Source organism: Phyllostomus hastatus, unplaced genomic scaffold (genome assembly GCF_019186645.2).
Source record: "Phyllostomus hastatus isolate PE091 unplaced genomic scaffold, TTU_PhHast_1.1 phas_scaffold_78, whole genome shotgun sequence".
Taxonomy (NCBI): domain Eukaryota; kingdom Metazoa; phylum Chordata; class Mammalia; order Chiroptera; family Phyllostomidae; genus Phyllostomus; species Phyllostomus hastatus.
The window spans coordinates 85,662,877-85,689,090 of NW_025334041.1; the positions used below are offsets into that span (position 1 = coordinate 85,662,877).

The window sequence follows — 26,214 nt, forward strand, 5'->3', positions numbered from 1 at the left end:
GTATCAGTACTTCATTCCTGTTTATTGCCAAATAATATTCCACAGCATGGGTACCCCACATTTTGTTTATCTGTTTATCAGTTTTACAGACACCCAGTTGCTTCCACCTTTAGCTATCATGAATAATGCTGTTATGAACACTCAAGTGCATGTTTCTGTGTGGACGTGTTTTCCCTTCTCTTGGGTAAATCAATACCAAGTAGTGAAGGGACCGGGTGTCAGATGGTGACTTCACGTGTAACACTCTGAGGGACTGCCAGACTGCAAAGCCACTTCCACAGCCGCTGCACCATGTCACATTCCCACCAGTAGTGTGCGGAGGTTCCCATTTCTCCACAGCCTTGGCATCACCTACTCTCTGTGCCCTTATCATCGCCATCCTAGTGAGTGTGAAATAATATCTCGCTGTGATTTTTATCTTAATTTCCCTTATGGTTAATGTTGGGCTTCTTGTCATGTGTCTATTGGCCATTTGTATACCTCCTTTGGAGAAACGTCTATTCAGGTTCTTTGCCCATTTTTTTTTAAGATTTTATTTATTTATTTTTAGAGAGGGAAGGGAGGGAGATAGAGAGAGAGAGAAACATCAATGTGTGGTTGCTGGGGGCCAGGCATGTGCCCTGACTGGGAATCAAACCTGCGACACTTTGGTTCGCAGCCTGAGCTCAATCCACTGAGCTACACCAGCCAGGGCACTTTGCCCATTTTTAATTGAGAAGGGGTGAGAATAGAAATTGTTCGGCAGCAACACTAATTCAAGCAACACTGATTGTTTGACTACTGTATATTGTAAAAAGTTAAAAGGTAAACTGAGGAAATATTGACCACAAAAATATATAAATGATTACTATGTTAATAAGTTTTATGAATCAATAAGAGACATATTAAGACCCTCAAATAACAATGTGAATAAACAAACAATTCCCAGAAGAGAAAAACACTGATAACCAAATGTTTAAGCCTTGCTGGGAAGCAAAGAGTCAAATTAGAGCACCACTACCACTCCCAAAGTAGCAAGCACTTACTTAAAATCATAGCACCTAGTACTAGTGATGGTCGGCAGTTCCTTCTAAGAAGAGCAAATTACTCAGCTAGCCTCCTCCCATTGCTTGCGTTCCTTCCCTCCTTGTGAGGCAGGTACGATTATCCCCGTTTTGCTGACCCACAAACTGAGTCTCAGAAGCCACTAACTTGTCCACCATAACTTGCCATACTGTGGAGGCCGAGCGCTGCTTCGCTGCAAGTGGGTGTGTAAGTGAATACGCAACCTCGTTGGAGGGCAGTTGGGAAACAGATCAACATATAAAAAATGTTCATTCCCCTTCACTTAGTAATTCTACTTTTGAGAATCCGTGCTAAGGAAACAACTACAGAGGTGCCATTTTGCGTTCTGCAGCGCGTGTGAAATGACAGCACAGCTGTTCTGATGTGGGGCTAGGGTCGCGTCACAACGTGCCTTTGTGATGCGTAATGTCGACGGAAGTTAGCTCATAATATAACGCAAAGTGAAAAGAGGTACCAACTGTCTGTACGATATGCAACATATAGACTGATTTCTTGGCTGGCGGGATTGTGGTTTTGCTTTCCTCACCCTTTTCTGGTTTTCTACAATCAAAACTTACTAATTTTATAATCAGGAAGAAAAAAAAGCTACAGTCTTCCAGTCTGCTGTGTGCGTTTGATGCTGAGTTTGCAGGAGTATGGGCCCGGGGAAGCTGGGCTGGCAGGGCTGGCAGAAGCCAGGTCTCTCATAGGCGCCCAGGCTCGGTTGCCGGACTGGCTCCGGGCGGCCTGGGAGGCGCTAGCCTCGCCCCCACCCCGCCCCCAACGCGAGTCGTTGCTGGCGGGCCAGACCTTGGGGGCACAGCGATGCCTCTCAGTAAGCTCACAGCCTCCGCCATCAACACGTGCCTCTATGAAGCCGGCTCAGAGAGTCTCCTTGCAGCTCACCTGGAGAAACTCTCAGTCCAAACAACCCAGGTGAGCCAGGGAATAGGTGGCCCCGCTGCAGCGTGGGAACCTGCCCAGCGCCTCCCTGGAAGAGCAGGGCCTGGAGGGGTGGGTGAGGACAGTTGAGGAACCAGGAGAGCTGGGTAGGGGCCCCTGCTGACCTCCCAAAAGGGGCTTGGGGCCCTCGGGGATGGTGCGCAAGGACGGCCGCTTCCTCCTCGCCCCGCCGCCGATCAGCGCTGGCCCAGCCTGTGTAAATGCCTCCTGCTTAAGTGATGGCCTTGCCCACGCGGGACCGGGATCTGCCATTGCTTCCTCCAATCACCCTCCTTTCCTCCCCCACCCCCGCGCTGCCGCTAGCCTGGTCGGTGAGTGGGACCAGAGGGATGTGGGGAACTATTCCGAGTTGTTCGCAGCTGCCTTGGGCAACCTGGAATGGTTGCGGTTCTGCCTGAATCAGGACGGTGGGGAAATCCCCACAGATAACAAGGTAAGGCCTTGGAGCGCAGGTCCAAGGACCGAGGCCCTCCCCTCCCACCCACCAAGAGTTCCTCACATTAGTGTTCACCTAACAAAGAGCATCCAGAGGTGTCCTTGTCTGAGCACATCGTCCTAATTCACCTCCCCTCCGTGGGGCGGGGGGGCATTTGGGGGTATCAAGGAAGAGTGAGCACATACAGGAGTGGGAAAGGGATATGAGTGACTCCTGGGGGGATCTAAGGGAAGAGGAACCCCAAGGAACTGCTACCTATGGCAGGTTTTGGACCTGGGGCCTTGATCCTGCTCAGCGTCCTCCTGCCCTCCTCTGGCCCCCACAGGGGTTCACTGCCATCCACTTTGCAGCCCAAAGCGGCAAGCTTGAATGCCTGCAGGTCTTGATAGAGGAGTACAAGTTTCCTGTGGACCTGCCCACCAACAATGGCCAGACACCACTGCACCTTGTCATCCGCAAGGAAAACAAGACCATGGTCCTCCCCTGCATCTACTATCTGCTTAAGCATGGGGCGGCCCTCAACACGTGAGTCCTGCCTGCCCCAGGAGAGTGGCTTGGAGGCTGGGCAGATAGGAGCCCACTTCCAGGATAGGCTGAGGGACTGTGGGGTAACAAGAACTGGGTCCCATATGAAGCAGTCTGAGAGCCCACATGGTGCACTAGTTAAGAAATTGGGCCCTGGGAGAACTGCCACATGGTGTACTAGTTAATAAATGGGATCTAGTTCATGTCCCAGCTTTGCCATCTGTTAGCACAGGTCGAGACCTCAGGCAAGTCACTCATTTGGAAGCCTCCAGCTCTTCAGTATGTTTTGAATCACTTGGGGAGCTTCAAAAAGCCTGATGCAGAGGTTGTAATTAACTAGTCTGGGGTGTGGCCTGGGCTTTGGAAATCTCAAAAGGTCTGCACTCATTTCTGATTTGCAGCAAAGTTTGAGAACTACTTAACTGCTTCAGTGTTTTCAACTGAAATGTGGGAGGACGTCAGTGCCTACCGCACGGACTATTGTGACAATTGAGAAAATGCGTGGGGAGGGCGTGGATGGCACGTAGGGGGCTGCGTTCACTCCGTTTACCCAGCATGTACTATGTGCTAGGCATTATGCCAGAGGTGAGGGACACAGCAGTGAACACACAGAAATGGTCCCTGCCCATGAAGCTGACCCCCTAGTTCAGGAGCAGATGGTAAATTAGCACAGTACATGAATACAATGACAGAGTATGGTAAACAGTTAAGAAGGGAATAAACAGGGTGGCGGGGTGGGACATGGAAAGGATCTATTTTGGAGGGGGCAGTCGCCTCTCAGGTGGTAACATTTAAAATACAACTTGAAGATGGTTAGCCCGCCATGCAAAGACCAGAAGAAAGGGTCCCAGGCACAGGGAACACCATGTGCAAAGGAAACACTGTGTTGGGAAAGAGCGGGGCGAGGTCAGAGCATGAGGTGGAGAGGAGGCAGGAACCCGGGCACACAGGCTTGTGGGGCGGGATCAGGCACGGGGGAGGGGCAGGGGGACTGGCTGTTGGATGAGGATGAGGTTAGTGGTCTCTGAGTTCCGGCCAACCAGCTCTTCTTCCAGCAGCTCTTCACTGCCCCACACCCCATCACCAGATGGGGACTGCTCATATAGTCCTGACCTCCCTCCTACAGTTGAGGAAACGGAGGGACAGAGAAGGGGTATGCCGGGGTCACTCTGGGGCTGGTGGCAGAGCAGGCCTGGAAGCTGGTGCCCACCTACCTGATAAGTAAATGCCCTTCATCCTTCCTTACCACCTCTTCCCCTGGAGGACCTTCGCAGTCAGACATGCAACGGCTCCACACCCCTGCACCTGGCAGCCCGGGAGGGCCTGCTGAGCTGTGTGAAGGTCCTGGTGACGAAGGGCGCCAATGTCCATGCCCAAGATGCCATGGGCTGCAAACCCATCGACTACTGCAAAATACGGAACCACCGTGTCTGCGCTCGGTGAGAGTGTGAGAACCACCTCCAGCCTGCCACCCCTTCCCTCTCCCAGCCCTGCCCCTAGGGCCCTCTCCCAAAGCAGAGCCCTTCAGAGGAGGGTCTGGAAAACCACTGCCTAGCTGCTACGTCTACGGAGTTGGCCCATTCCCAGGATACTATTCCCGGGGGCTTTCCACAGGTCTCACACCTCTGGGTTTAGCACTGCCCTCCTGCCCCCAGCTCCTCATCAGGAGGGCAGTGACCAGACTACCAGACACTCTCCTCCCTCACCTCACCGGGAGTAGTTAGCCAGAGGGGCTTTGGGGAGCTGGGGGTGGGCCACCTCACTCATCTCATCTCTGGTAGCCCCTCAGCAGCAGCCAGTCTTCCCAGGTGGAAGCCCAGTGCCTGGGGGATGACACACCCTCACCTTGGCACCAGGTTCTTGAAGGATGCCATGTGGAAACGGGACAAGAAGGACTTTGCCTGTGAAATGGGGAAACTGAAGAAGCTCAAAGGCCAGCTGGCCCTCATGGAACAGGACTACCTGAGTGAGCATCAAGTAAGGGGCAGGGCTGCCGGGGCATGGGCATCAGCAGCTCATCCAGGCACGTGAGTGGACTGACACGTGTGGTCAGAGAGTGGCTAGAAGCGGTCCCATCCAGAAAGAGCCTCCCTCTTTCCCTCCTCTGGCTAAAAGTCTAACCCTAGAAGCCACTCCTTTAAGTCAAAAGTCTTGTGTTAGAAAGCAAGTGCAGCTTAAATTAGCAAGTCCCTCCCAGCGCAGTGCCTCCTTCTGGTGAGGAGGAGCATCTCCACTGAGACCCAGGTCCTGCTTTGTTGGGAAGCACACTGGTTAGGGCCATCCTGCCAGCAGACAATGAGCACATGCTCTCTGCTAGGCACCTGCTAGACCCTGAGGTTCCAAAGACCAATGAGAGGTGGTCCTCTCACTCAAGGAGCTTTGAGTTTAGTAGGGGAGGTAGGTTATATCCCTGTGTCATCCCCTGGGCCCCCAGAGAGAAGGGGGTCCAGGGGGTGACAGAGGGATAATGCTGATGAGGAGTCTTTAAAGATGAGCAGCAGTTGGCCATATGAAGAAGTAGGGGAGGGCTGACCAGCCCAAGTGAGCAGGCAGCCCCATGCTGAGGCCCAGGGGAATGGGGAAGTGGGGTGTAGGCCCAGAAGTACCAAGTCAGTGCAGCCAGGGGGTCCAATGTGAGCTCGAGTTTGACAAGCTAAGAGACTTGGCAGGGGGCCAGATCAATGACAGACCTTGGCTGGGGAAGAAGGGAGTCATTAGAGGATTTTAAGCAGGTACAATTACATAGGATGCGAGAACCAGAAAACCCAGAAAGATGCTGGGAACCCTAAGGGGGTCCAGCAGTGGGGGCAGCTTTGGGACTGGCAGATCTAGGACTCCAGCTCTGTCCCAGCTGCGCCTCTCCCCAGTTTCCTAGCCCTGGGAGTATCATTTGTCAGTGCCACCCAGCCCCCAGTTACGCACAGGGTGGGCCACGAGTAGGCTTAGAGTTGTCTGTGTGGGGGATAATACAATAATACTATAAGAATAAATGGTTTTGCACACGTATAACTGTAAGTCTGCCTTTGCCCCACCCTGTATTTGTCCAGAGGAGGCAAAGCCCATCTGTTCCTGTAGCTCGAAACTTTCCCAGAAGCCCCTTGCAGACCTACCCTCATCTCTTATTGGCCTCAGGTCATGGGTCCACTCTTGTTCCAATTCCTAGAGGTAAAGGAAAGCCATGTGCTGATTGACCTAGGTCTGGGGCAAGGCTGATGGGATTATTATGAGAGGCTTAGCCTAATCAGAGCCTACCACCAGAGCTGGGTCAATCTCCAAACCACCTGATGGCTTAGCAACAGCCCGGGAGGTGAGACACTGAGACGGGTGTAAGGAGGGGACAGTTCGTGACATGTTGAAGGTCCAACTGTACAGAGGCAAGAACAGATGGCTAGACCAAGTTATCATCACTCAGCCTGGAGAGCTAGCCCCTGTCTCTCCCTACGGAACTGCTCCAAGAAGCCTGCCCAGATTAGCTCCACCCTGCTCCAGGCCTCCCAAGCCTTTCTGCTTCTCCTTCCAGGGTCACGGATGTAGACCCCGTCTCTTGGGGCAGAACATGTCTCCACTATCAATGGGTTCCCCGCTTAAGACTCAAGTTTCTGTGTAGGGCAGGGATTGCGTCTGCCTCCTCAAGTTGAAGACTTCACCCAGAGTGGAGGCTGGGTATCCATAAAATTGGAGGTCCCCTATGGGAGAGGCTCTGTCTGCCCCAACAGCTCAGGGGCTCCCTCTGGGTAATAGTTGTCTCCCCACCAGACAAGGGCTCTTACAGGGCAAGGAATTCTCCCATCAGAGTCAGGATCCCTGGGGTGGGACAGTACCTGATCAGTCACACCTGAGATGTACAAGGGCTACAGCCACAGGGTCTCTGTGCAGAAGTACAGAGGCAACAGCCTTGCTCACCTGTGTTGTGCCCTCTGATGTTGCAGAAAGAACACCAAATTCTGAGAGAAGCTGATTTCAAGAAGTGGCTCCACCGCAAGCTACTGCCCCGAGACCAATCTCTGGTCCACAACACTGAGCAAGAGCCACAGGCCCCACGCTGGACCATCCCCCTCTCCAAGACCCCCAAACCTCCCAAGAGATTCCACCCCTCCTTGGAGATGCGCCTGCAACAGATTCCACAGCCCGAGCCACAGAATTCGGTGACGCCCACACCCGTCTACAAGAAGCCCATAGTCAGGCGGCCCAAGCTGTGGGATATTAGCAACAACCCTGTCACATCCCCCACAACCCAGATCAGCTTCCCTCAGGGCATCCGCCTGGGTGTGCACCCAGACCCCAGCCCGGAGCACGACTTCCGCAGGTTCCTCGAGGTCAGGTCTGACGGGCACGGTGGTGCGCGGTTGTGCACGGTGGCTGGCAAGCAGGTGGCACCTGTGCCTCGGCTGCCTTTGGAGGTGATAGTCCGAGAGCTGTACCCTCAAGTGCAGCCGTGCAGGATGAAGGTGCCCCAGGGCTTCCACCCCGTCAGCATGAGGGATGTGACCCGGAAGCGGTACTTGGGTGACAGCACCTTCTGGACCGACACACTGGCCATGAACCTGCGTGAGACATTTGACGAAGCCTTCCTGGCAGCAGTGCGAGCTCATGAGGGGCTCCCCATTGTGCCCTCCCCCGAACCCCTCTCATAAACTCGTATTGGTAGCCTCTCCTTGACCTGAGGCAGGCCAGTGCAGACTGAGGTGTGGCCATTCATGTTGCAGACAGGGAACAAGGGGAAGAGCGCCCATAAGCTTCCTATTTCCAAATTCCAAGACCAGAGCCCCTGCCCACCAACAAAAGCCCAGATCCCAGGTCCCTCTTCTCTCCATAAAGAAATCTTTGGGACACCGTCCCCGAGAGGTTCAAATTAGGACGGGAGCCCAAAGCTCAGAGTAGAGGGGTCAGTCTCTATCCCAGGCCCTAGCATTGTGAAAGTAACACTTGGGAAAGTAACCCTTTGCTCCCATTGCCCATAAATGGCCCACCAAGGACAGGCTTTCAGGATGAGGAACCACTGGGAAATCCTGCCTCTTGTTCAGACTAAGCCCTACTGCAGGCCCTAAGCCTCATGCTTCACCTCCAGATCCAGAATGGGGTGGAGGCAACTAATGTATCGCCCTTCCATGGGCTTCCCCGCCTCTGGGGAATGCTGCCATGCTTCCTGCAGGTCAGGAAGGCACAGGTGGCACTGCTGGGGGCAGGTAGGGAGGACCTATGGCTTCAACTGGAGACCGTGATAGCATGTGGACTTCCCCCAGGAAGCTAGCCCACGTCCCCTGCTATCTGCTGTACAAATCACTACACATCATTCATTAAACAAACCTTTATTAAATGCTTTTTAAGTGCCAGACACCAAGCCAGGCACTGTTGGTACAAAAATTGAGGGACAGTCCCTGCCCTCAAGGAGCTTACAGGCTGGTGAGGAGACAGACCAACACACAGGCAAGCACACCCAGAGTGATCTGTGTGGTAGGCTGGAGTAGGGACGGGGAGGGGACCATCAGAGCTCCTTGGACAAAGTGAAGTCTTAACAATGAATGCAGAAGATGCCCAGGTGAACAGAAGAAAGAGGAATCAGAGTGGCATCTCTGGATATAGGAGGCTGGGACTCAGTGCAAGGTGGCAAGCGATGAGGACAAGAGAAGCAGGCAGGAAGAGGAAGCAGGATACCAGGAGTCTCAAAACCATGCTAAGGGGTCTGGATTTTGTCCTGAAGGTAGTGGGGAGCCATGGAAGGTTGTAGGCCAGGAAGTGGCTTGATCAACTATGCATTTTAGAAAGACAGCTCTGGCTGCAGGACAGAGAAGCAGGAGGCTATCACAATAACCCGGTGAAAGCTGATGGCAGTGGGAGTGGCTCTGAGATGTTAAGAAGGCAAACCTGACAGTTCCTAGAAGTTGGATGGGGGAGGGGTGGCAAAAGGAGAATAGATTTCTGGTCTGGCTCCTGAGTGGTCTTGGAACCACAGCAGGTACCCAAAAGACGCAGGTTAGGAGAGGACAGCAAGTGCCGTCTGGGCCATGCAAGCTGTCTGTGCAGCCAAAGGCAGCAAACCGTGATTCACAAGCCCAGGAGGGATGTTGGGGCTGGAGGTCAGCTCTCATTTCCTTGGCAAAGAGTCAAAGCCATCAGCGTGGATGGGCTCCTCTTGGGAGCCCACAACAGGACCCTGAGAAACCCCACTGTGCATGGGGCAAGTGGAGAAGCCACAGAGGTAGGAAGAGAACAAGCCGCAGAAGTGCGATTCAAGAAGCTGGGGGTAACCAGCTCTGGCAGATGCTGTGGAGACCCAGTAAGATATGGAAAGGGCTCAGTGTATTTAGCACAAAAAGGCCACTGGCACCCCCAGGAGAGCATGGGCAGTGGAGGGGATGCAGGGGGCAAAGCCACGTCTGATGAGGGACAAAGACATCAACAGCAACTGGCAGCAAGACCAGCTGCTGGCCCATAAGTGAGGATGATGTTGGCCCCCAGTGCCCTCTACCTTGTCCCCCACTTGTCTGCATAGGATAAAAGGGCCTGGCAATCTCACTCCCACTGGGAGAAGACCAAAATGTGCTGCTCCTCCCAGGAAAAGAGTAAGGTTGGTTTTGTTATAACAGGAAGTGTTAAAGCCAAAGAAATGCAGGGTTACAGTGGGACTTGAGGCAGGATGTGGAGGGAGCATTTTCAAGCACAGGAGTCTTCCCAGGGGCTTAAAGGTACATGTGTGCAGTCCACCTCCGCACCCGCCACCCTCACCTTGAGATATAAGACATGGCCAGGAACGGCTCTCGTGCAGACTCCATTCTGATGTGCACTGCTGGGTGTCTGCAAGGCACTGTAGTTGGAGTGCAAGGTTGACAAGTGCTGGTCTGTGCCTGGGACCTAGCCTTCTTAGAAGCCTGGGGTCATCTCCCCAGGAGCCGAGCACAGAGAAAAGGCCAGCCCTGTGTGCTCTCAGAGTGACAAATGGATCCTCCTACAAGTCCCATTTTTTAAAAATAGGCTATAGCCCAGGTTGCCCGGAAGCCAAGTTTTACTTTGTGTCGTCTTGATCCTGACAGAGAATTCTGTCAGAAACCACGCCTTTTCTCCAGAGGAAGACTTATAAAATAAATAAGGTATTGTAGATGTTGATCTGAAAATCTAACCAAGTCCCAAACTATCCCCTCTCTGTCCCTAGCTTGACAGTCATGGAGCCTTGGGGAAAGAAGAGATAGAAGGAAAAAGAGGGGAATAAAAAAGGCTGCCTACACCTGCCACCCCCACCCCCTGCCCAGGCTCCGCCCTTCACCTTTGCCCCCTGCTCATGAGGACCATGGGAACAGGCCTTCCAGGAAGGCAAGACCCATCCCAGAAAAGGAGCCCCTAGAGCATAAGAGCCTGTCCAGGGCAGACGGGCAGCAGTGAGAAAGGAAGATGAATTTTCAGGGTATTAAGGCAACAGTGCCACCTAGAATCTTTATTCAAACAAGAATCAGACTTGGACAGAAATCACAGTTCAACAACAAAAACTATTTCTCTTGGAAGTGCCAAGCCACGGCCCCGCCCTGTGGCCACCTGCCCAAAGAACTTATCGCTGTTTGCTCTCCAGCGTCATGGCCCCTGCCCTGCCTGCCCCGACTGAGCCTGCACCTCCTGACCCAGAATGGAAGGGGTGGGGAGGGCCGCAGGGAGCTCAGCTTCCAAATGCCCAGGTGGACTGAAGCCTCTGGCTAAGCAGGCTCTGCCACCCTCCCTGGTGCCCTCTGAAGTCACAGTCTCTAGCAGCGTCAGATCTGAGCCAAGCTGAGCATCCCAAGGAAGGTGGGGATGGGGTCTTCAGGGAGAGCTGAAGGAAGTCAGGCCAGGGCTGGGGGAAGGTACCTTCCAGGCTCACAGTCCCTACGTAATAGAGGCCCAGGGGCCCGACTCTCCTGATCTTGCCCCCACATCCCTCCCCAAAGGGGTTAGTATATCTTCTGACGACTGGGTAGAATGGCCTCTTTGATGAAGGAGAAGACAACCAGGATCCCTAAGCGTTTGCCCCGTTTGCCTTTGGTGAAGTAATTGGAGACCACGTCATCTGCGGAGACACAGGTAGGGAGATGAGTGTGTGTGTGTGTTTGAAAGTGAGCACAGCTCTCCCCACCTGAAGCCCAAGGGCCTCCATCACCGGGCTGGGAGCCGGCTCCCCCAGCTGACTCAGGCCTTCCTCGTGTCCTCCCCCCCCCCCCCCCCCCCCCGTGACCCCTCGCCAACCCCTTCTCACCTCCTGGCTGCATGGTAGAGGGCAGGACGTTCTCCCCCGCAGACAGTGACACAAAGAACGCAAATGGGATTATCCACAGACAGAAAGTGAAATAGGCCAGGACCTGGCAACAAGAGAGACTGAGAAGAGGGTGCCCCTGGAGGTGCCAAGAGTGGGTTGGGCGTGGTCACCTTGTGTGTGAGAGAGGTGGTGAAGAGTACACCGAAGACCCCACATCTCTGAAGGGGGCCGGGGCCTGGGAAGCAGAGACAGGACATCCTCAGACATGGAGATAGTACAGTGGGGAAAGGTGGAGGCTGAAGTCGACTGTGGCCACAGTCCCCAAATCTTGGTTGCTAAGACAACACCAAAACTCCTCTGAACAGAAGGAGACAATGGAGGGCCAAACCATGACTGACCCACACACCCCAAAGAAGTGACCTTGTTTTCCCCCCGGGGCACGGGCTGGAGTGGCAGGGTGTGGGCAAACCCTGCGAGGAGAAGGCCTTGGCCAGCTGCGGGGGCAGCTGGGGCTCAGGGCTGCAGCCCACCCGGGAGCCCTGCAAAGTCTGCATCAGACAAGGCCATTCCACAGCCCCTTCCTGATCTCGGGCTGGGTCCTGGGAGGCCCAGAGGACTCACTGGGGGAGAACAGTGTCCTCCCCATCTTAGCCCAAGGGACTCCTGCTCCTTAGCCACACTGCTTTCTGAAAATACCTATACTGAGTTTTAAAAAAATGTGTTATCCCTATATGGACTCAGTTTCAAATCACAGTTGGGTTTACAAAGCCAATCATGCAAGTCCCCTGTGTTCCTTCTGTCCCTGTCAACAGTTTGGTGTACTGAACACTTCTTACCTCTGAGAAGGGATAATATTCCTCTGCAAAAAACTGAAATGCTAGGTAATGATTCACCACCACTAGTCCTGTTGAGGGAATGAAGAGTCAGTTAGTTTAGGGGGACTAACATGAAGCTGGACTTTCAACCTTCAAGAGGCTCCTGGGAGTTGGGAGCCCTGAGTTTCAGCCCTAACTTAACACCCGACTCAGAGTATGGCTTTGGGCCAAGTGCACCACTCTCCAGGACTCAGTTTCCCTGTGTTAAAATGGGAGAGTTAGCCCCCACCTATCCATTGCGGAGGGCCTTTATGAGTGAAATTAGAAGCAGGTCAGAAAACCCTTAGAATGCTGTAAAAAAGAGACTTCGGCATTACATCCTCCGAAGCAACTGGGTTTCCAGCAGAAGTGAGTCCTGAGAGAGCTCTCCTATGGGAAGTGGGTGGAGGAAGTCATGCTTCAGACCCCGCATCTCCTTGGTGTATAGTCGAATTTATGGGAAAGAGCAAGCGAGCAGATTCTGGGGACAGGCTGCTCAAAGGCAGGCACCCCACCTGATCCCATGGGGAAGTGACAGGCAGGTCCCAGAACAGAGCACCCCCCAAACTGAACACCCATCACATACACCTCACAGTCAGCTGCCATATCTTTTGAGACCACAGCTCTACCATGCCCAAGCACGCTCTGGCCCTAGCATATACTGGAAGATAGAGTGGTGCCTTATGCCAGCAAAATCTTTCAGAAAAGCTGTCTCAGGAATCTAAAGGGCAGGCGAGGGAAGCCTGCTACTGGGGGAGACTGGGGTGCAGTGGCCTCTTCCCTAAAAAGATGCATCAGGGGCCTGGTTCCAGGGAAAGGATCCCCACACCAAACGTGGGTAAACAAATCCTTTGGCAAAATCACACTAAGGCATGCAGAGACCAGGTCTAGCTTTAATACTGCACCCTCCTTGTGGATAATACCCTTCCCAGGTTCTCCCACGGGAATAGAAAAGTAGCTCCGTGAAACCTTCAATCCCATCTGGTGTCTTGACCAAAGGCTAGGATGACCAGTAATGACTAATGGAGAAAAAGGAAATCCTGGTAACCAAATACCGTCCATGCTTTTCTGCGAATATAAGTATCTCTAAGTACATATACTATGTGCCAACTGAGTGTCCTAAATGTACTTGTACAGATGGACAGGCTAAGACCCAGGGAGGAGTAATGACTCCCCAGGGTCACAGAACGGTGGCAAGGCAAAGGCAGGAAGGCCAGGGTCCTCCAAACACATTCGTAGTCCCCAAGGCAGATGTCTGCAGGGGCCCACAGTCCCATAGACTCCTAGCATTAATCATGATGCTGGGCTGAAGGACTGGATGGGGAGCTGCCTGCCTGCCAGTGAAGGGCTTTAGCTTTTCCTGGACAAGTGGTTTCTTATGGGCTCTGACTACCCAGCCAGCCCACCTCTGCTCTCTCCCCAAACCTTCATACTTACCTCTCTGTGAAAGCCCTCCTTGTCTGAGTATCCCACCCCCATCACCCACTCACACCAAATTCTAGTCACTTGGGCCAAGGTGGGCTCTGGTCTCCTCACATGTGAGAACGTGAGAACCCCATCTTCCCCATCAGCCTGGCCTCCTGGAGGACCTCAGTGGTTTGCCTCTTTTCTCCATAACCCTTCAGTGCCATGGACTGAGCTGGGCACATCCGACTGCCTCAGCTGCCTCCTCAACTCCGCCCCCTCTCACCGCACGACAGGATGAAGTTAGGCGAGGTCAGCATGATGAAGGGGAAGGTCTGGAGGAGGCCAAAGTAGACGAGGTTGGTGAAGAGGCCCACGCCAATCATGCAGGTAGGGAAGCGCTCAAAAACGTAGAGGCCAATCAGCACAGCTGTGGAGAACTGAAACAACCAGAGGCACACAGTGCAGGGAACCTCTTCCAAGCAGTCTTCCCGGACTCATCAACCCCCAGCCCACTTGGGGCAACGCTAAGTTCATGCTTCAATCTCACTCATTTCAGTCACAGGTCTGATCTCCCCACCTAGTCTCTTAGCTCCCAAAGGGTAGCATCCCTACTGCCACTCTCAAAGTATTTGACAGCAACCCACAATAAGAAAAAGTTTACACCATGACCCCAACACCCACATACATATATATGATCTAGTTCAAATTTCAATTCTAGTCTCTTCTATTCCATTTTTTATGCTGATCATGATCTAATGAACTGGTAACACAACCCAATAACAAATCATACCTGTCATTTGAAAGTGCTGATCTGAAGAACTTACAGTTGTCAATGCTTAATCAATGACAATTGTTTAAATGAAGGTCAAATTCCTGTACCAATACCCACTAGCTAAACCTCTGAACCCAGAGCTGAGAGCTGCCACGTGTCTCCAGCACTAACTCCCAACCTCAGGCCAAGCCCAGAGTGGAAATGGCTGCTGACACGCAGTGACCTGAGAGGCGCTGGGCTCCTGTCCAAGTGTGCTCCCACCCTGCCCCCAGCCTTTCCTGCAGCTGGCAGAAATCCATCCACCAGGAGTCACCCCTGTGGCTTTGACATCAATGGCAAGGATGGTATCTTCAGACAGAGAAGCTTTCTACGAGACCTGAGGAGGGCAGAGCCTGGGCCAGGGAAAGTGTCTCCCTCTTAGGACAAGTCAATTGATCCAATGCAAAAGAGGGTAATGAATCAGAACTGTCCTTAAGGTTCCTCTCACTCCTAAATGCTGCGAGCAGAGCAAGGGACTAGAGACAGTAGAAGACAGCCAAGCAAAGGCAAGCCATGGTCCTGTCAACAGAAAGTGTGCCCTCAGCTGTCACCTTAAGGAACTAAGAATGGGGTCAGCAGTGAAGCAATGCCACTTGGGGAAGGAGGGAAAAAAGACCAGTGCCCAGGAGAGCAGGCCCAGAGAACAAAGTGCAGGGCAGGGAGGTAGGGGTGGTACCTTCAGGGAACAGCAGGGAAAGAGGTCTCATCATCCATGCCACACTCTCCCCACTTCTTTCTTTTGCGGCGGGACAAAAGAGGGTAAACCCTTGGGGAAGCAGTCACTTACCCAGATCATGTATTTTATGATCCTGCTGGTGGCCACTGTGTATTCTTCTATCAGTTCTGCCAGGTAATAGAGTCCCGCCGCTGGGGGCACAATAAGAGGAGCAAGCAGAGTGAACATTAGCCTCGGTCACTTCCACAATCATGGTCATCCCTTTCTTCGCAGCTGGCTCTCCATCACCCCTCATGGACTCCAGAAGGCAAGGAACAAACCATGTGTTGCCCTCCAAAGTCTGAAAGTAAAACTTCATTAGGGCAGTAAGCAAGAGATTTCATAAAAGTGGAAACCTGCATCTGGCTCCTCAGCACTCTGCTAATCTCTGACCCCATAAATGGGAATTTCATTCAGTTATTGAATAAACATCTGTTGGGCACTTAAAATGGACCAAGTGCTGGACTGAATGCTGAGAATACAGTAAAAACAGCCAGTGTCCCTTCTCTGACCCAGGTGGGGGTGGAGGCGGTGAGGTAAGGGGGACAGGCGGAAGGGGAATCAGACAATTCCAGAGTTGAGAAGTGCTATTTTAGAGAAAGTAGGGGCACGGCTGGACCATCAAACCGCACACGGAGGGCTTCCCGGAGGAGGTGAGATCTGAGCTTAGATCCACAGTAGGAACTAGCCGGAAGGGGGAAGCGTGTCAACGTCAGAGTAAGAAGTTGGAAGGGCCGCAGGCCAAAGGGCGGCGATAGTTGTCGGGTAAAAGTTCCGCGCAGCCGGCCCCCCGAGGGTGAGCGCGGCAGCGGTAGGCGGCGCGCGGGCGCGGAGAACTTGAGAGCCACTCCCCAGCACTGCTGGGAGGGACTTTGCGACACCTGGAAGGACCCGCGATCAGGCTAGGCTGCTGGGATCAGCAGGAGGGTCAAGAACAAGAGAGACGGTAGCGGGGTATGCGAAGGCCGGCAGCACCGGACAGGGGTCTCCAGGTCGCTCCGGCGCCCGCGTGGTGCGACCCCCAGTGAGCAAAGATGCGGAGGTGGAAGCCCGCGCAGGCCGGGGTCGCGCACTCTCACCGACGGCCAGCGTGATGAAGGACACCTGGATGAAGAGCGACAGCCAGCTCAGCACGTACATGAACCACATGGCGCCCTCGCCCCGCCCGGCAGCCGACCGCCGGGACGGGCCTGCGCGCTGGGGCTCCGGCGACACGGAGCGGCCGCCACCGCTGCCGCGTCCCCGCCCCACCGATGGCCGGACCGCCGTGCGCCGCCGCGGAGAGGAGCCCTGCCCGAGCGCCGCCCGGGTCGGCTGTAGACTGGCGCCCCCTGCCGGCTGGGAGGGCCAACCGCTGCTGCCCCCTGAGGCCCGCGCTCGCGGAAACCTGGGCTGCGCAGAGAGAACGGTCGCCGAGCACTGCATCCCCAGGGAGGCAGAGTGGCGAAGATGCGGCGCCAGTACAGGGGTCCCTCCCTGTGTAATCCTGCGCCGACCTGGAGAGGTGTGCAAGGCAGAAGAGGGCCTCCAGACCTCTCCCCAACAACATCGAGCCAGAAGCCTCCAGGCAGGTTTTCTACAGGGCTTTCTCTTTCCCTGCAAATAACAGGAACAGAATGTTGAGTGCCTAACATGTACCAGGCACAGTGCTAAAGATTAGGCGGTATGTTCTTGATGGACATTGATTCGATGATGTAGATCATTTCATGGATGGGGAAGCTGGAGCCAAGAAAGATTACCGTAGCTCAGGTTATATACGTCTGGGAAGCCGCAGAGGCAGGAGTTGCCGCGCCTTTGATCAACCATCCTCAAGCCTAACTCCCCCTCTGGCTGATGAGTTCCTTTGAGGTACAATCTGCACCTCCGTATCGGCTACAACTCGCCCAGTGCAGGGCTCCCATTAGGCACCGAATGCATTTACTACGCCTCTGGGAGTGTTTCCGAAGGTGTATGAGGAGCCCAGAACCCTTTGTCAAGAAGTCCCCCATCTAGTGGCCGAAACAAGCATGCAAAAATACAGTGTGTATAGTGGGAGTCTAGTGTGCTTCTCATCTCAGAATACTTTTCATGCGTAACAGTAAATACATATTCCTGAAAAAAATAAACATATAATTACCATATGATCCAGCAGTTCCCCTCCTGGGTATATACCAATGAGTATTGTAAGGGACTCAAAGAGATACTTGCACACCAATGTTCATAATAGTATTGTTCACAGTAGTCAAAAGGGTGGAAACAACTCAAATGTCCATTAACAAAGAGATAAGCAAAATGTGGTGAGTAAATACAATGAACTATTATTCAGCCTCAAAGAGACATGAAATTCTGACACCTGTTACAACATGGATGAACCTTGAAGACATTATGCTAAGTGAAATAAGCCAGACACAAACATGCTGTATGATTCCACCCATCTGAGGTATCCAGAGCAATCAGACAGAGACAAAGTAAAATGGTGGCTGGGGTTGGGGGAGAGCTGCAGGAAGTCAGTGTCTAATGGGTCCAGAGTTTCAGCTTGGGAAGGTGAAGGGTTCTGTAGACGGATGGCGGTGACGGCTGCACAACAGTGTGAATGTACTTAGTGCCACTAAACTGTACACTTGGGGTGTTAAAATGACAATTTTATGTATTAAGAAATATATAAGACAAAGCAAATTATATTGAAATACAAATGTCAAAATATTTTTTAAAAAACTAAATGTGTAATGTGTAATAATCTATGTGCTTCTTTATTAATGCATAACATAAACCAGATCTAATGGAAAATTAATCATTATCTACCTGTGACAGAAATAAGAACTAGGGAACTACCCTGATTCCTGACACAGCTTCTGAAACCCTTGTAATTTCCTCAGTGAGGGAGGTGAGAGAGGGGTGTCTTATGCAGCACTCCTAAAACCCTTGGAATTTCCTGGATGATAGGAGCATCTTTTGTTCAAATGAAGTGACTCTTAGTGGGCTCCTGGATAGTTTCCAAATGGTATCTGGTCACCAGAATGACCAAGCCATGATTAGAAGTTTGGAACTTTCAATCCCATCTCCCATCCTCCAGGGAAGGACAAGGGGCTGGAGATGGCGTTAATAATGAATGATCCTGTATCATGTAGCCTCCAGATAAATCCCTAACAGTTCAGCGACCTTGGTTGGTGAGTGCATGTACATGCTGGGAGGGAGGCACACCCCGACTCCACGGGGACAGAAGCTCCCATGCTCGGGGCCCTCCCTTACCTCACCCTGTGTATCTCTTCACCTGGCTGTTCAGCTTTATCCTTTATCTTCTCCTTTAATAAACTGGTAAATGTGAGTAAGTGTTTCTGAGTGTTGTGAGCCATTCTAGCAAATTATTGAACCTGAAGGGGTGTGTGAGAACCTCCAATTTGTAGCCAAGTCACACGGAAATATGGGTACCTTGGGGCCCCAGGACTGTAACTGGCATGTAGAGTGAAGGCAGTCTTACGGGACTGAACCTTTAAAACTTGTGAAATCTGATGCTACCTCCAGGTAATTATTGTCAAAATTGAATATAGTTATAGGATTCCCAGTTGGTGTCCAGTGGGGCGGATACTTGATGTCTAGTGCAGCAGTATCTGTGGCCGCTGCAAATGCTCGATGAGAGAAATACACACGGACTACTGAGTCCTGTGGAGGAATAGGGAGAACAAGGCCACTCTCTCAAGGGAAGAGCACCCCGAGCCGCTGCCTGAGTAGGCTTTTTATTAGGTAGTATTAGGTAGGAACACAGATACAGCTTATTAACCATTGTCTAGCAGTGAGGATCAAACAGATAGATAACGTTCAAAGGGCTCACACTGAGTTGGGGTCTTATCACCTAAAAAAATCTATAGAATTTAAGGAGCTAAATTCATTTCCTGCACGGGCCTTCATAATCTAATTAAGAGCATCCTCAGCAAAGCAGGTTTCACAGGATTTTACATATCCTTTTTGTTTCAGGCCTGATTACCCTGGGAATCCCACCGCTTTCCAGCATAGGGCTGCACTGCCCCTTGTCATTGTTACAGGCTTGAGCCAGGCAAAGGAGACAAGGCAGCCGAAAGGTTTGAGACTTCTCGCAGGCAGAATGAGGACTCAGGCTTTGTGAAAGCTGGGGGGTGAGGGTCGATCACCCCCTCTTTTCCACAGCCCCCTGAGTCTTTCCCTGAGGGCCTTCCCACGTGATCGTGCCTGGCTAGGTCCATCCTCCTCTGAGGAATGTTATCTGTCATTGGCTAACCGACCAAGCAATGGGGGCCAGGCAAGGAGCAGGCAACGCTCCTGCCAGGGAGATAAGCTTGTCTCCTTAGTGTCTCCTGGTCGGGAGGTCTCTCACTCAGCCTTAGCTTAGGGCAGGGGGAAGGGTGGGGGGCAGGTCACAACTCCTGAAACCAAGCAGAGGGGTTCCCAACATTCCAGAGAGTTGGAAAATTGTTTGACGTGGTGGTGTATTGGCAGGTGGCGGGGGGGCGGGGAATGCATACATTTGGTGTCAGAAATGTTGCGAGTAAAGAAACAGTTTTCTGCCCTGGCTGGCATAGCTTAGTGGATTGAGCACAGGCTGCGAACCAAAGTGTCGCAGGTTTGATTCCCAGTCAGGGCACATGCCTGGGTTCCAGGCCACGGCCCCCAGCAACTGCACACTGATGTTTCTCTCTCTCTCTTTCTCCCTCCCTTCCCTCTCTAAAAATAAATAAGTAAAATCTTAAAAAAAAGAAATAGTTTTCCTTTACTACCACAATGACAAAGTAGGGATGAATGTAAATATTCCAAAATACCTTCTATCCTATAAGATGAGAAGCTCACATCCTGCTAACTCCTGTGCAATTATTGCCTGCGTGCATAATGGAAGGAAATGTTGAATTTCACTTAGAGGTTAGTGCAAATAAATATGGAAAATTTTTCCCTTCCAGTTTTCCAGGGTCCTTGAGTTTGTCTCTCTGAATTCTATAACTTCTGATTTCTAAGGGGTCCCAAGGCTTTGGGTAAGAGCAGTTGGCACCTTAAATGACTGTGTGCCGATTTACAGAATCTTCATTATAGCACTGGGACAAACTGAAAACAATGTAAATGTCCATTAGTGGGAAACTGGATAAGTACGTGGTGGTACATTATAAAGCAGAGCCATGAAAACAATTGAGGATGTTCTTTGTATACCCGTATGGGAGGATCTCCTTTCGAGAAAAGCAGATGCATGGGGAGAAAGAAGCTGCATAAGTATTTATATGGAGTATCTAGGAAGGATCCATTAGAAAATGGTAATTTTATTTGCTTCCTAGGAAGAGAAGGGGTGGAGTTCAAGAGTGAGAGAGAACATTTCCACTGTATTTCTTTTTACATCCATAAAACATTAAACTGTGTAAGTATATGTGAATGTATGACCTATTTATAAATTAAGTTTAAAATGAAAAAGTTTGTAGTATGCTGGACCAGCCAGGATGCCTCAAATTTCATGCTGGTACTTAGTCATTTTTCGATAAAAGCCACTGTGTGGTTCCTCACAGATAAATTGTAGCCCTGGGTCACGTGACCTGGTAATCTGCTGTTTAGCCCAATAGGAGAACTTCATGCTCTCGTCTTTTCTACTGGGAAATTTGTGTTTGAGACACAAAAACATCAGTAAATGGAGGGACACTAAGACCTTAGTTGGCCCCACTTTTTCCTAAACATTATCCTCCCAGAGAAGGGGGAAAATAGAAAGTATTTCCTCACTCTTCCCTAGAATTATAGATAAAGAAGACTTGAGCCCCCCAAAAGTTAAGTGCATTCACCTATGACTGAGCCACGATTGCTGTCCCAGGGCTAGGCACTTTCACTCCCCCAGAGCCTTAGAGCCAAAACAGGCCTGGGGAACCAAGGCTGAGGACTCACATTTCCACCGGGGGCAGGAGGGAACACACCATGATTTACCGAGAGGCAACTCAGAAGCCCTGGCTCTTATCTGCCCCATGCACCCAGCAGGGAAGGCAGGGTCAGGGAGGCTCTTTGGGACCTACACTGAGGCAGGAGGTCAAAAGAGGGGGCAAATCCTGCCTCCCTTATAGGAGAGATCAGAGGGAATAGGACTCCCAAGCTCAATTCAAGGAACTCAATATTAAAAGGGTTTATAGAGTCAAAGTTCTGTTGATTTGCATGTTGACAGACTTTAGTAGCTACATACACTTATTTCTTTTTCCAAACTTTTTTCTTTATTTTATTTAATTAACTTATTTAGAGAGAGGGAAAGGAAGGCAGAGAGGGAGAGAAACAGCGATGTGTGAAACATCAATCGATTGCCTCTCGTACCTGCCCCCAGTCAGAAATCGAACCCACAACCCAGGTTTGCCTAAGGTCACACAACTAGTACTTGGAGGAGCCAGGATTTGAATCTAGGACGTCCAGCTCCAGAGCCACAGGGTTTCCTTTCCTCTGGTCTCTTAAATCCACCTACCTTTGCTAACAGGGTGATTCTGCCTGCCATTTGACCAGCCCTGCTTTATCTCCCTGTAGACTGACTGCTTGGTTCCCAGTTCTTCCTCCTCTCCCTCTACCTTTATCCTTACAGGAGCTAATGAGTATACCTCAGCGTCTGGCTTTGGCCACTTCTGGTCAGTTTCTCATGCCCTGTGGTCACAGACTTATACCTTCACTGTGCCCAAGGCCAGGGACAGACATTTAGTTGGTTCTGTGGTCCCAGTGGCCCATGTGGTGGGGGCCTGTACATCCCTAGGGGCTGGGAAGATCAGAGATGTATGGATGAAAAGGCTGGAGAGCGCCAGAGAGGGCTGAGGTCTCTGGGCCAGGCTGTTGGCTGTGGCCCTCTAGTGGTGACCAGAGGAGCTGGAGCGACTGTAAGCCTGGGCAGGTTCAGAGCCTTGTAGCAATTTATAGAGATAATTGGGGACCCCACTGCCAGTCTTAGAGTGAGGGCCAGAAGGGGAAGCCCCAAGGGCACACAAACACACATTACACACAGCTGGAGACAGGGCCCAAATCAGCATCCGGGCCTCTGCTGCTCTGCCTGGCCTGGCTGCAACCGGCAGCTGCTGTGTGAGACAGTGAAGTCAGAGACAGGCAGGGACAGGCCTGGAGACCCAGGGCCCTCCTTTCTCTTCATCCCCTCCTCCCCTGTGCAGCTCTTTCCCTGACAGCTCCGCAGCTCCAAAAGAAGCAAGTGCTGGGGTAGGGAGATTTAAGGGCACATTACCTCCCACCCCACTCCACCCCTAACACAGACAGTGATGCCACATGAGGTCCCCTCTCTAAGGTGCCCACATTCTAGGGGGGGATTTTCCTGTGATGGTCCATATAGTCAGCAGGTTTACTGTTTGGTGTCTTACCTCTCAGGTCTCAGTTCTGCAGAAAATCAGCCACAGTGAAGTTCTAGTAAGAGACAAACTGCAATGAAAACAATGACCACTGCTATACCCACATAATCTATTTGTCCTCGTAATCTAGGCCCCTGACCCTGGTTCTCTGCTATGCCCTGCTGCCCACCCAAGCAGCTGCCCTGGTGTTCCTGGCTCCCCTCCCCCATCCCTGTCACATGCCTGGAGCCCCAACTCAGGCGGCTGAGTTAAAGAGCTTTCTAGTGACAAGTCCTCAAAGGGCTCTATTAATTGCCTCAGTATTGTCTTCAGCTAAGCTGCCAGGTCTGAGAGGACCCTGGGGGTGGGGGCGGGCAGTAGGGTGAGAAGAGGGTGAGAGGCTGGGGAATGACAGGAAAGAACAAGGTGGGGGAAGGGAAGCTGTTGGGACTTTGCGCATATCACATGAAGCCCTTGCACAGCTCGCTCTCTCTCTCTCTCTCTCTCTCTCACACACACACACACACTCTCTCTCTCTCTCTCTCTCTCTCTCTTTCTCTCTCTCTCCCTGAAAGTCCTCTCCTTGCAGCCATTCCTCACATAGAACATTGTCAGTCCCTTTGCCTGTCGCCTCCCACTTTACCAGCAGCATGTGCACCACCTGTGGGGGGCTCTGCCTACAAGGCGCCCCTGGCCACCACAGATGAGAATAAGTCTGCCAAGACATGATCTGCTTGGGGAGGAAAGGTGGCCAATCTCTCAAGGAGAAAGGCCAAGGGCCTTTTCCTCAATGGGCTTTTATTAGGTTCATTTTGCACAGGAATACAAGTAAAGCTCATTAATCATTGTCAGGCAGTAAGGATCAAATAATAGATAACAAAGAACTCTGAGGTCCTATTTTGAGTCATGGTCAGATAGCTAAAGAGCTATAAAACTTTGAGGTACAAACTTCTTGCTTAGACCTTTATCATTTAATTGAGAGCATTCTAAACAAAGCAGGTTTCACAGGATTTTACATGTTCTTTCTTAGGCCTGATCACCCTAGGGAACCTGCCCTTTCCATCACTGGACTGCACTGTCCTGTCATTGTTTCAGGCTTAAGTCAGGCAAGGGGAGTAAGGCAGCCAACAGATTAGGAGACTTCTTGAAGACAGAATGAGGACTCAGGCTGTGTCAAAGCCAAGGGGCAAAGGTCCATCACCCCCTCTTGCTATAGCTCCCCAAGTCCTTCCCTGGGGCCTTCCCATGATCGTGCCTGTCTTAGGTCATTCCCCCCTTGGGGAATCTTACCCATCATTGGCTAACCGATCAGGCATTGGGGCCAGTTATGGATGAAGTAAAAGGAGCAGAAGCGGTGCCCCTGCCAGGGAAATAAGCTTTGTCTCCTTAGTGGCTTCTGGTCCAAAGGTCACTTACTTAGCTTAGCCATAGAGGGTTACAGCTTCTGAAACCAGGCAGGGCTGTTCCCAACAATCACCAGCTCCCCTGTGTGCCCGCATGTCGGAGTCAGATGCTTACAATAAAGGGGAATGAACACGTGCAGGCTGAGGGGCTGCTGCCGACTCTCCTTTTTTTTCCCTAACAGAACCTCTGCTTATTTAGAGCAGCAATGGGTCCTGCTTTTCCAAAACAAAATAAAACTCTCTGTCATCAGCCTCAGCCCAATCATTGGAGGGGTGTGTGTATCAGTAGGAGGAAGAAGTATGATAAATATCATGTGCAAAAAACACATTAGCCCTTAGCCCGGTTGGGTGCCCTCTGGCCTTGGCACTCTCCCCCTCTCCTGACACTGAGACAGAGCGTTGGCCAGTTCCTTCTCTTTCTGTGGTGTTCTTGCCACAGACTCAGACTCCGCACCCTTGCCCACTGCCCCCTGCCCCACCACTCCACCCGGCAAAGTCCTACTCTCTCCTCAAGGCCGTAGCAGTTCCCTTATTTCCGTGTACCCAGTGCCCAGCACAGGGCCTGGCACGCAAGAACCATCTCATCTACAAGACTGACCACTGCAGCCATATTTCTGTCAGACCACCCTCCACCCCTTCAGGAGTTGGGTCCTTGACCCCAACTGGTCAAATTGATTTTCTTTCCCAGAACTGGAAAGAGAGCCAGAGAGAGATGGACGAGCTTGTACAAAGTTGCGTATGTGGCACTTAGCCACTAAGATGTCAATTTGTGAGCCCAACGTGTGGATGACAGCAGAGGCCCTGGGCTGAGATGTGAGTAGTGTTCACATGCCCGGGGCCCCAACTCAGGTGGCTGAGTTAAAGAGCTGTCTAGTGACCAGTCCTCCAAGGGCTCCATTAATTGCCTCAGCATTGTCTTCAGCTAAGCTGCTAGGCCTGAGAGGACTGTGCTGGGGGACAGGGGATGAAGGGGTGAGGAGAGGGTGTGAAACTGGGGATGTGTGAGTGGGGTGTGGCTGAGGCTGCTCAAATCCCAGTTCAGGCCCTTCCTACCCCAGCCTTGATTTCTACAAGGCACCACTGAGTTTCTGCCTCTTGCCAACTCAAGGGTCCAACTGTCCCAGGAAAGGTCCCCAGGGCTCAACAGATACAGACCTGAAGTGTGGGCCCCACCTGTCCCACTGCCGGCAGCATGGACTCCCCACTTGCTGTCCAACCCTGGATGCACATTGTAATGACCTCAGACTAATGGAATTAGACTCTCTGGGCTGGGGCTGAGACAGCAACAGTGTTTCAGGCACCCGGTTTGCACAGGACAGCCCCCTGTTTGCACAGCGTTTCCACGGGGCAGCCAGGGTGGGACCACTGCCCTGCAGGAAAGAAGAGCTCAGGAGAGCATGGAGTCAACAGGGCCCTGAGCACCCACCCCCACTTCCTCCCATCAGCTAGAGGTGCAGAGACATTAGAATAAGGGGGTCTGCATGTGTGGTCGGCCCTGCCCAGCCTGCCCTTCTTTCTCCCCTCCTTTCCAGCCCCTATCCAGCCAAGGGCAACTCCCTGGAGTTTTCCCAGCTCTACCCTTGTGCAAGACACTCTGAGTTATGGCTCCGGAACCCTAAAGAACCCTGTTCATCTGGCCCCCTGACATGCACACACCCTCCTCCCCTAACCCTGGCCTCACTCACAGGGCTCTTCCTGCCTCTTCTCTCTGCCCATCCAGATCCCACCAGTCTTTCAAGACCCATTTGACACCTCTCCTCCAGGAAGCCTACCTGAGTGCTCCAGCCCATTCTAACCCCCGTCTTCTCTGACTTCCCATTTGCACCCAGAGTCCTGTCCTCATTGTGCTCATTTACTGCCTCCTCATGACTTCTGGGCTTCTTACTGAACTCTCCAGGAGTTAGCACCTTGCCGCCCAGCCAGTCAGTGAGACCCATGTGTGCCCACCCCCAGCCTGGCTGAACCCTGAGGCTAGGCACCTGGAGATGCTCAGAAGCTGGTGCTGGGTGCTGCTCCCAGCCCCTCTCTCCCCCTCCCCACTCCCGGGTTCCAGTGAGGGGCCCATCCTCAGGGGGATCCTGAGAGTCAGGTTAGATGGAGCAGGCATTCTGTCTCACACACAGAGTTGCAGCTATGGCCTCTGGAGTGGATAAATTGGGGAAGGGGACTAGATTATTTCTTAATTTCCTCCTTTAGCTGAAGCCTCTGAGCCCAACACACCAGATGAGCTGCCTGCCCCCCTCACACTGCCTGCCCCAGCCAACCTCTGTGCCTTTCCTCACCACCACCTTCTGTGCCCCTTCAGGGTGAGCAGCCACAGCAATGAGAGTCTGAAACCACAGCCAGAGATCAGTAAGAGGCCAGATGCAGCGTGGGACTGGTTCCCAGCCAGTCTGGCTCATGTACAGCCTCAGGGGCGGGTGTGTGGGTGGCTAGCGAGGAGAAAGCAGAGCTAAGTGCAAATCGAGAGCAGCGCCGTCTCCCTAATAACTCCATTCCATCTGCAGCCTTGATGAGAGCGGAACAGGCAGCTTCTCCCTGGAGAACCTCAGGGCCAGACT

At 52.3% G+C, this 26,214-nt stretch overlaps 2 protein-coding genes across 2 annotated transcripts; one reads left to right on the forward strand and one right to left on the reverse strand.

The window, feature by feature from the left end:
• The first annotated feature begins 1,915 nt into the window (after positions 1-1,915).
• Positions 1,916-7,602, forward strand: ANKRD53 (ankyrin repeat domain 53). The gene is made up of 6 exons (XM_045827286.1): positions 1,916-1,980; positions 2,311-2,440; positions 2,769-2,968; positions 4,243-4,407; positions 4,825-4,945; positions 6,898-7,602. Exons 1-6 carry the CDS (start codon positions 1,916-1,918, stop codon positions 7,600-7,602), a joined length of 1,386 nt encoding a protein of 461 aa, XP_045683242.1.
• A 659-nt stretch (positions 7,603-8,261) lies between these two features.
• TEX261 (testis expressed 261) lies at positions 8,262-16,265 on the reverse strand. Its single transcript, XM_045827518.1, has 6 exons — positions 16,053-16,265; positions 15,046-15,125; positions 13,731-13,884; positions 12,023-12,090; positions 11,187-11,289; positions 8,262-11,000 (listed from the first exon to the last, which is right to left on the reverse strand). Exons 1-6 carry the CDS (start codon positions 16,120-16,122, stop codon positions 10,885-10,887), a joined length of 591 nt encoding a protein of 196 aa, XP_045683474.1. The 5' UTR covers positions 16,123-16,265; the 3' UTR covers positions 8,262-10,884.
• Between the last annotated feature and the right edge of the window lie 9,949 nt (positions 16,266-26,214).

What these genes read in the sequence shown, in the direction of transcription:
- ANKRD53 (XM_045827286.1), top strand. Translation starts at nt 1,916, where the DNA reads ATGAAGCCGGCTCAGAGAGTCTCCTTGCAGCTCACCTGGAGAAACTCT. An exon ending in AAATCCCCACAGATAACAAG is followed by an intron (nt 2,441 to 2,768) that starts GTAAGGCCTTGG and finishes TGGCCCCCACAG; the next exon opens with GGGTTCACTGCCATCCACTT. An exon ending in CATGGGGCGGCCCTCAACAC is followed by an intron (nt 2,969 to 4,242) that starts GTGAGTCCTGCC and finishes GGACCTTCGCAG; the next exon opens with TCAGACATGCAACGGCTCCA.
- TEX261 (XM_045827518.1), bottom strand. Translation starts at nt 16,122, where the DNA reads ATGTGGTTCATGTACGTGCTGAGCTGGCTGTCGCTCTTCATCCAGGTG. An exon ending in CTTCATCACGCTGGCCGTCG is followed by an intron (nt 15,126 to 16,052) that starts GTGAGAGTGCGC and finishes TTGTGCCCCCAG; the next exon opens with CGGCGGGACTCTATTACCTG. An exon ending in TAACTTCATCCTGTCGTGCG is followed by an intron (nt 12,091 to 13,730) that starts GTGAGAGGGGGC and finishes TTCCCTCAACAG; the next exon opens with GACTAGTGGTGGTGAATCAT.